The sequence below is a fragment of the Plecotus auritus genome (assembly GCF_963455305.1).
Source record: "Plecotus auritus genome assembly, chromosome: 12".
In the NCBI taxonomy this organism is placed as follows: domain Eukaryota; kingdom Metazoa; phylum Chordata; class Mammalia; order Chiroptera; family Vespertilionidae; genus Plecotus; species Plecotus auritus.
This window is the reverse complement of record NC_137778.1, coordinates 19,297,696-19,307,864: the sequence shown is the minus strand read 5'-3', so window position 1 is coordinate 19,307,864 and position 10,169 is coordinate 19,297,696. Positions and strand designations below refer to the sequence as shown.

The window sequence follows — 10,169 nt, the reverse complement described above, 5'->3', positions numbered from 1 at the left end:
AAAATTTAATTTCCCATTCTTTCACTACTATTAAAGGGATGAGACTAGTGACCATCAATGTGTTTCAGCTAAAAAAAAGGATTTCCTATAATCCCATGACTTTCTTGAATCTCCCATAGACATACACTTTATTAAAACATGGTCTTAATAAATAACTTTCACCATCTTGAACTTCATGTTAAAAACATTAAAATCATAGGAAGAACAACAATTTGCTTCAACTTGCTCTTTTTTTTTTTTTTTTTCTCTGTCCACATCAGTTGCAGGAATCCCTTCTGCCCCTCCAGGTCTAGTTCAGACTGACCCATCTCACTTTACTCCTGTCCACCCGACTTCGCTGTTCCCCCAACACTAACTGCACTTACAGTCAAATTCTTAATTGCATGACATTAATTAAAAAAATATTTATTGTTGAAAGTATTACATATGTCCCTCTTCCCCCCCCCCCATCGACCCCCTCTATCCCACCCTCACCCCCCACCCCAGGGCCTCACCACCCCACTGTCTGCATCCATGAGTTATGCATATATGCATACAAGGGCATGGCATTAATTTTAAAGTGCTTAAATTTTTTCAATTAGGCTGAGAGCAAAGCCCAGACATTATTCTTCTATCATGTCCAACACGATCCCGGGGACACAGTAAATGCTTAGAAAGGTAGCATTTTGCTAATTTGCACCATCTACAGATTTCACTTGTGTGTTAATGGATTTCCTCAAGACATACTTCCCATCAAGTGTGACTGTTACCTAAGTGGTGCTGTTACCTAATGACCAAAAAAGGGTGTATGTGCCATTTCCCCCTTTATTTATTTTTGAAATATATTTTTTATTGATTTCAGAGAGGAAGGGAAAGGGAGAGATACAAACATCCATGATGAAAGATGATCATTGATCAGCTGCCTCCTGCACACTCCCCACTGGGGACTGAGCCCACAACCCCGGCACGTGCCCTTGGCTGGAGTTGAACCTGGGACCCTTCCATCCACAGGCCGACACTCTATCCACTGAGCCAAACCAGCCAGGGCCATTTCCCCTTTAAAAAGTGGCAAAGACAAAGCAAATAACACGTCTAAAATGAAACAACAAAACCACTGAGATTCAAGTAGAAGAGAATGGGAGGTCAAGGACCAGTTTTGGGCAGAAAGTGCTCCCTAGCCTCTCTATTTTCCACGATTCGTCCTGACTGTCCCCTTTCCCAGGACGCACTGTGCCATGGTCAGTATAACCTGGGCCGACATCAGATGCAGTGTGGAACCAGTTGGTCCCAGCTGGCATCCATTCTGCACCGATTGTGAGATATTTTTACTATCTCCCCCAGTAAAGCTGATTGACTGGTAGATTTTGAATGCATTCATTCTTGTGACTATAAAACTCCAGAGTTTTCCCCAAAGTGCAGTCTTGAAAATGTTATGGAGGAACTTATGAAAAAGTGTTGCAAAATCACTCTTCTCTTCATTTTAAAGTTTGTAAGTGGTTTGGCTATACCCACTTGACTACCTCTAATACCTATTGCTTAGCTTCTCCTAACTCACAGCTTTCTGAATTGCCTGTAAGTTTCTGAAGCGTTAAAGCCAAAATCCGGTGCATTGGGAAAGCAAACAGAGGTTGCTGTGAGTAGGTAAGAATAAGAAATAGATTGGAGGCATCAGGAACAGTTTAGAAGCTGGAAATAAATGACTGTAGCTGCTGGGCTAATTTGCACATTGTAGTCTAGGTCTTTTTTTTTCTTTTTCAATTGTTGACACTATTGCAGATGTCCCCCTTCCCCTCTGCCCCCGGCCTTCACCACACTGCTGTGTCCATGGTCTGACCTAGGTCTCTGGACAGTGGTAATATGGTGTTCAACTGCATCAAGAGCTTTGGAGTCACTCCAAAGGCTGTGCTCTGAAGTCGTTAATGACTCTCTTCTCCACTACCTTGTATTTGAACAAAGTAGCTTTATTTTAAAATATATTTTTATTGAGTTCAGAGAGGAAGAGAGAGGGAGAGATAACATCAATGAGGAGAAAGAACCATTGATCAGCTAGCTGCCTTCTGCACATCCCCCAATGGGGATCAAGCCTGCAACCCGGGCATGTGTACTTGACCAAAATTGAACCCACGATACTTCAGTCCCCAGGCAGATACTCTACCCACTAAGCCACACTGGCTAGGGCTGAATGAACTAGTTTTAGAAACCTTCTGTACCAAACTACTTCTTGTCAAGCGTACAATAACCTGGTGGTAAAATAGGAAATCTTTCTCTTTAAAAAACTATACATTCTTAAGTACTAGAGTAAGAGTTAAAAAAATAAATTAATCAACACTGACATTTTATTTTTCTCAACTTTATAATTTTTACAAAACAAAAGGCAGTATCAAAAACAGCAAAGAGTTTACAGGATTTCTGCACCAGTTTCACATAAGTCAGTGATTACGGTGTCCACTGTAAATACGAAGCGCAGGCTGATTTCCGTCTTGGTCATATGCACTCAGGTGGTTGGATGTGGAGCTACTGAATAACAACTTTTTATAAGCACCGGTCATTTTTTTGAGAACTGATTTGGTTTGTCCAACAAGTAAACACTTTTTGCTGTGTGGCATTTTCTTCTTTTAAAAAACACTGAGCTAAAATACACAATGTGTATGTGTTTGGATCTGAACCAGATCTTTTGAGATCCTAACTACCCTGAAGAACACTGAAGACATTTATGGGGCATATTAAATACTGGTTCTATACCGCATCAGGTTAAGGCAGCTACTATAGTTCTAAGGAAAACAGCATTTCATTCAGAGGCTGCCCAGAGTTTGAACTACACCATAGTTTCCATGTCCTTTCTGATGTGGAGTAGTTTTCCCAAGTAGGACCACATTATTGGAACAAAAGTTTTATGCTCAAGCCCAACAGGCTCTGGTATTTTATGGGACGTTAGTGTCGAGCAAGACTCCTTGCTCTGGACCCTGGTGACCACAAAGAAATCGAGAGGCCATGATCGCTGGGTGCTGAGAGGAGGAGCACACTTAAACTCACATAATCTGGAGGCAGACGCAAAGCTGGAACTCGGGAGTGGTGTTCACCTACCACTTGTTCCAGAAACACATTTTGCTTAAATAAGGGAAGTATGGTCCAGTTTTGTAATGTTAACAGCTGCCAGTCTCTCAAACGTATTTTTGTAAGGGTATTTCCTGGCTAGCAATGAGTTAGGAAATCGGCATCAAATTCTCATCAAATGTACCACTATTAGTCAAAAACAAAAACAAAACCCAAAAACACCACCAAAAAACAACAACTGCCCGCCAACAGAGGTGGTTAAACCTGGATGTAAATTATACTATGTACAGACTGGTATACGTATCACTGAAACAGTTCTGACAGCATTGACACCTGTTGAAAAATTGCCTATATATTATCCCAATTTTCATAAAAGGAAAATGGATATGTAATTTTCTTCTTTACAGATATGAAAGAGGAAGCAAGAAGGCAAAGCTGAGAGAAACAGATGCTACCCAAAGGGCAGTGGTGGCATTTGGTTGTTTTGGTCTTTGTACCAGCAACTCCCACACCCACAGGAGAAGCCCAGTTCCTGCTGGACTACACAGTTCTCCGGGCAGTCAACACCCGAACGATGGACCCCACTCCTCCAGCAGCAAGTGCCTGAAAACAAACCAAATGTAAGTGTAAAGAGGCAATTCTCATACCAAGTAAAACATTTTTCTTGAAGAAGGTTGAGTGCAGCTATTGATTTTGAACTCAGTAATTTTCATAAACATTTCTTGAGCACCTATCATGCACCAGGCACCGTTCTTAGCACTGGGGAATAGTAATAAAACCTTTAGAGGCCCTGACCTCATGCACTTGCATTCCAAAGAGATACTGATTTACATTCTAGTATGTTGTTTTCAAATAACAGTTTGTTCTTAAAGATCTACAGCATAATGTTCTTGCCTAAAACAGGTGCTCAAATACAGATTCTGCTCTTATTCTCAGCAGAATAAATTCAAACTGGGATAAACCAATCTCAGTTCCATTTAATCAGGATTTGTCAGATTTTTCTTCTCCCAAGCTAAGAATTACTATTTAATAGGTAAGAACGTCAGAACTTTGACTTTACCTTGAAGAATTGGAAGTCATGATTAAGCATTAGAATCTGAAGCTCTAGTTTACCTGTGTTCAGAAAACACTTACTGAGAACCTTTGTGTTTTGGGTACTGTGCTAGATGCTGGGGATACAAAAGTGAATAAATACAGCACCTTCTGGTCTACTTGGAAGAGACAGATATATAAAAAGATTATTTTAATATAATAATGTAATGTAATGTAGGAGGTGACAGAGCTATGCTTTGGGTGCTATTAAAGCAGAGGAAGGCACATACCTAGTCTGAGGGTATAGAGAAATGTGGAATGGTCTGGTAAGGCTTCATGGAGAAAATGATACATTAAGTGGGTAAGTAGGTGGCAGACTGACATACAGGTAGAGGGAAGATCATGAGCAAGGCATAGAGGTGTGAAACATTCTGGTGTGTTCAGGGAAAAGGTAGGTCCTGCTGGAGCATAAGGCGCAAGAATGACACGTAAGATGAGGCTGGATTGGGTCCCTGGACTTTATTTTTCAGGTGACTGACAAGGGTGGATGTGGATTCTAGAGCCAACATTCTGGTGACTGGGTGGAGAATGGCTATGAGGGAGGCAAAACTGGTAGCTGGGAGGCCAGGCTGGGAAGCGATAACAACAGATTGGGAGAGATGCTGTGAACAGCTGCACTGAAGATGTATCTGGGTAGATGATTTGAGAAGTATTTAGGAGATAAGACTGGCAAAACACTGGTGACTCATGTTAGGGAAAAAGTGAAGCCTTAATATGTGCCTCAATGCCCTAGCCGGTTTGGCTCAGTGGATAGAGCATCGGCCTGCTGACTGAAGGGTCCCAGGTTTGATTCTGGTCAAGGGCACAGGCCCGGGTGGGGGGCTTGATCCCCAGTGGGGGGTGTGCAGGAGGCAGCTGATCAATGATTCTTTCTCATCATTGATGTTTCTGTCTCTCTCTCTCTTTGAAATCAATAAAAACATATTAAAAAAATATGTGCCTCAATTTCCCCACCAACAGGCAATAACAACATCAAGCTTTCTCCTTGTATTTTTATGGATTAAATGCTTTATTATTTATAAAGGGCTTTGGCAGAGTGCTTGGAATATAGTAAGTGCTCAAGTAGTGTTTGTTATGACCCTGAGGTGATACTGGAATAGGTTACTTAGATTTTAAAGCTGGCTCATCTTCTCTAAAATGAGGATGCTAAAGAGGTTTACAGACCTCATAGAGCTGTTGTAAGGATTAATTGAAACAATAGTACAGTGCCTGGCAAACAGGAAGTGTTCCATGAACAGGATGACCATACAAATTATTCTCCAAATTGGTACCCAGAGTAAAGGGGAACTGTTCATATTTATGCTGAAACAATAGGTATAAACTGGGGCTGTCCTGAGAAAAGTGGGAGTTATGGTTACCCTATCCAGACATGTTAGCACTTTTATTTGAGAGTGTATGAGGGATAAAGTGACTAGAGAAAGGCTAAGCAGCAATTTTTACTACCTATTCTTACCTTACATGTGTGTATTTTCACTCAGAAAAACAGCTTCTGAAAAACTGAGTTTTGGGAATTGTAAGATATTAGAGAATATACACCCCTGGTTTTTAAAACTGTGGTAAAATATATAACCCAAAATGTGCCACTTTTAAACATCCTTAGATGTAAAATTCAGTGGCACTAATTACATTCATAATATTGTACAGACATCACCACTATCTATTTCCAATACTTTATCAGCCCAAACAGAAACTCTGTCCCCATTAATCATTAACTCTTTATTTTGCCTTCTCCCCAACCCCTGGTAGCCTCTAACCTACTTTCTGTCTCTGTGAATTTGCCTATTCTAGATATTTCATATAAGTGGAATCACATAGTATTTGTCTTTTTGTATTTGGATTATTTCACTTTGCATAATGTTTTCAAGGTTTATTCATGCTGTAGCATACATCAGAACTTCCCTTTTTTGGATGAAAAAATTTCTATTTTATTCCACTGTATGCATGTACTACATTTTGTTTATCTGCTCCTCTCATTGGGTTGTTTTCACCTTCGGCCATTGTTAAATAATTCTTGATTTTTATTACTTATTTTCTTTTCAAAGATTTGATTTAATTCCAAGTTCAAGATTATGTTTGCTAAACCATAATCATTAAATAAAAGTGCTGCAAATCAGACTCTCTTAAGACCAACGCTAGTAAGCATAAATCTAAATTTTCATTTTCAGGCACTTATTTGTAATAACAGAGATATATAACCAAGAAGTCAGAATTATTTTTAGGCAAGAGGGGTTGTCATTGTTATTGTCTACTATGAAGGAACCAGTCATATGGATTTATAATTCATAACTTACCTTTTCATGCCACTGCAATAACATAGCGCTGCTATTGTCAGAGGGGCTCTCAAAGCCTTTATAAATATACTTCATGAGGAGATCCACACCATTCTTGTCCAGGGACTGAACTGCCTTTTCAATATCATTAGCTTTAAAGGAGATGAGCACCTTCAAGACAATGCTGCCTGCCCGATCCTGAGGGTAAATAAGTAACAGAACAGTTAGACTTATGTGTGTGGGGTTAGTTTTGCAAAGGCCGCCCTGAGGAGGTGGCATGAAAGAGGAAACCGTGGGATGTCTGAGGAAAGTATTTCAGACAAGGAAAGAACAAGTACTGTTAGTGTGTGTTCAAGGAATAGCATGAAGACCTAAGGTGGCTGGGGCTGAGCCCTGCAAGAATCACAGGGCAAAAAGTGAGAGAGGGTGGGGAGACAGGTCATACAAGCCCTGCAGTCTACTGTGGGGACCGTTGTCTTTCAGGGAAATGATGTTGGATGGTTTTGAGAAGAACAGTGGCATAATCTGTCTTACACTTGAACAGGATCACTTGGCTGCCATGTTGAGAATAAGCTGAGGTGGGGTGGGGGTGGGGGTACGGGGACAAGGCAGAAGCAGGAAGACCAGTGAGGAAGTTATTGCAGTAATACAGGCTGGTTCTGGCTAGCATGGTAGCAATGGAGGTGATCAAAAGTGGTCAGATTCCTGACATAGTTGGAGGTAGAGCAGAAAGGATTTGCTTAGAGATAGATGTGACAATCGACCAATTTATTCTATCCAGATTTAAAAAAATCTCTGAACCATCCTTCAGAAATAAGTTATTGATGAAACGTATTTTAAGTTTCGTGTTTATAGGCAAGAGGCTCTCGATGTAAGAGATCAGCAGAGAGCCCTTGTCTGTGACTCACCTTCACTGCCTGACTCTTGGTGTTGATAGGGGGGTTTTTCAGGGCTGCCTGCAGGGCAGCTGTCATGTTTCCTGTGATGGAGGTTAAGGGGATAGCAGCAAAGGGCGACCCTCAGGGAAGCACTGCAACTACCAGGAACCATTGGTTTTTAAGACGGGACTTTATGTACAGAAAGAAAAATCACTATGGTCACTATGTTCAATATTGGAAAATTCAACATTTAGTTTTCAAAAGATATGTCAATCAAAGACCAAATACTGAAAACAAAAAAGGACATTAGATTTGTTTAATAAAGCAAAGACTTCGCTCCTTGGTTCTAATTATCAAATGAATATCTTACTAATCTCTCATCTTCTAGTAAGACACATATGGAAATATTATTCAGTAATATTTATAAAAAACTCTAAACTATGTATCAGAATTATTAGGCCCCAAAAGGAAACAGCCTAAACTCAACTAAAACATGTCCATTTTATGTGATTCTAACTGGAAAAACAAAGATCCAACTTTTTCTAGAATTATATTCTATGTTAATTGACATGCTGGTAGAAAATGCTGGTAGAGTAGCAATCTGAATGACTTATATTAGTAATCTCTTGATATGGATGAAAAGTGGCATTATAGAACATATCCAATGACCCTTGGGTGACAACTTAACTCTGGGATATTTTCTCTCATATTTCATTAAGGCTATTCAAACTGTCATAGGCCATACCTATTAAATGTAGTCTCTCTTTGAAAGCACCAGTGAGTTAGCACGTATGGCCAATCAGACTGTCAGAATGTACAGTCATTCCCCTAAAAGGAAAACCACACAGAGCTCACTTGTTCCTCCATCTGTGAGTGCCTGACCAGCATTTGTCTCTTCTCTTTGTAACAAGAGCAGAAAAGACAGTGTCTTTATAAGCAGACCCACTATCTGGATAAAGCAGAACCACTTAAGGGTCATCTCATATCATCTAAAATTAGTTTCGCAAACATCATTCATTCATCACAAAGAATGTTTTTAGACAGAATAATGTTCACCACTTATTTTCTGAAGAAAGAAAACCTATGGTTGGTGGTAAGCTGTTATTTTCAAGGCTTAATTGACGTCTAGGGAAGCAGCCTTTTGCATGTAGACTGGCTCATTTTTAAGACCCCAAACACTTGAATGTTTAAATAATTCAACGTAGCAACAGCTGATTGTAAAAGTTGTGGAAATGAAAGAAACATCTGTATGTTGATACATGTTTAAGGCTGTATTTTAGGTGCCTTTAAGATTAAATGTAGTTCCTACCAAATATTATCACTCATCTGTTTCCCCATTAGAATGAAATAGGACATTGATAAGGAAAGAGTCTACAAAGCCTTCGTTATGAAAACACCCAAGAATAACTAGAAATGAGTGGATTTAGTAATTGAGACTCTCTAAAACTACAGCTTTGGTTATTGCAACACTTATGTTTTTCTAAAGAAAAGCTGATGCAAATGTTCAAGGTTATGAATATTCAAATATGCAAAATCCAAACCCAGGAACTGAGAGCCAAATTTTAACTAAAATGGTAACGACTTCATGATTATAAAAATGGGCGCTGCTTTGTACAAATGGCTCATCTTCTATCCCATTCACTGGGGTTTACTTTAAATATTTTCAGGGATTCTCTACATGCATTCCGTCTTCTTTCTATCGTCTTTGTGCAGCGGGCAAAGCCTCCAAGCTTCCTTCTCGGAGTTCTGGTTGTTTTGTACTCATACCCCTTCCCCAGTTAACAAATTCTGCGCCAAATACCTTAAAAAAAAAAAAGAAAAAAAGCCCCTAGGCTGGAAGGACAGAGGGCCTCATTCAGCAACCGCCCAATCTCTACTGGCAAGGAATAAACTATCCTAACGCTTCCAAAACAAAACCATCACAACAAAAACAAAATCACGAAAGGAAGATGCCCATCCCTCCCTATTATAAATTTCTGGAGCTAATGTGACCCCAGTAAACAGCGTTCCTGGAGGAAAACGTCGCCCTGATCAGTCCTGATCAGCCCAGGTGCCGTCCCAGCGCCGCGAGGGCGCGGCCGGCAGAGCCAGTGTCCGGGAGGCAGGACCCGGGCGCAACCTGAGGAATCCCGGCGTGGAAGGTGCGCGGCAAGGCAGGTGTCCGAGGGCTGGCTCCTGGGGTCTCGGAGAGCCCCGGTGAGAAACGGAGAGCCCTGCCCTCTCGGGATGGGGACCCCAGACACAGGTTCCAGCCGCCAGCCGCTGGGGCAGCTCCACCGCGCCCGTTCCCCCAGGAGGGCCCGCCCCTTCCACCCAGCAGCGCGGGGTCCCGGGAGAAGGGCGGGGTGGGAAGGGATGGGGAGGTGGGGGAATGCAAGGATATTGCCGCAGGCAGGAGTCCACCTCGCCCTCGTCGGGCCCGACCTGCCCGTCGCCCCCATCTTCTTCGTCCACGAACTTGTTCTCGTCGTACTCATCCACGTCCACCTTCCGGAACCGGGCGGACGACACCGTGTTCTTCGACATCCCCGATCCCGAGCGGTGGCCAAGGCCTCCTCTAGCTGCTGTCTCTACCTCGGTGAGCCCAGCCTGCCAGGAACCCGAAGCCTGGTGCCTTCACTTCCCTCTTCCGCTCTGGGGCGTCGCCGGCAGCCCCGGCTCGGGCGGTTCTGGGCCTGCGCGCTGGCCACGCGCCTTCCGCCCGGGGTTCTCGCCCAGATCGAGCCTCCCACGCCGCCCGGCTCTCCCCCGGGGAGCGCGCGCGAGGGAGGGAGCGGGACGCAGTGCGCAGGCGCGGACTCTCCGCAGAGAAGGGGCGGGGCGGAGCGAAGGAGGCGGAGGCGGGGGCGGGGGGAGGCGGGGCAGAAGGGAGAGCACTAGGCGGTGCCGCGGACAC

The 10,169-nt window shown here is 42.6% G+C and overlaps 1 protein-coding gene across 1 annotated transcript; it reads right to left on the bottom strand.

Moving 5' to 3' along the window:
* Positions 1–2,297: 2,297 nt before the first annotated feature.
* On the bottom strand, positions 2,298–9,992 carry ARPC5 (actin related protein 2/3 complex subunit 5). Its single transcript, XM_080649099.1, has 4 exons — positions 9,657–9,992; positions 7,304–7,376; positions 6,417–6,593; positions 2,298–3,636 (listed from the first exon to the last, which is right to left on the bottom strand). Exons 1-4 carry the CDS (start codon positions 9,797–9,799, stop codon positions 3,574–3,576), a joined length of 456 nt encoding a protein of 151 aa, XP_080505225.1. The 5' UTR covers positions 9,800–9,992; the 3' UTR covers positions 2,298–3,573.
* Positions 9,993–10,169: the final 177 nt, after the last annotated feature.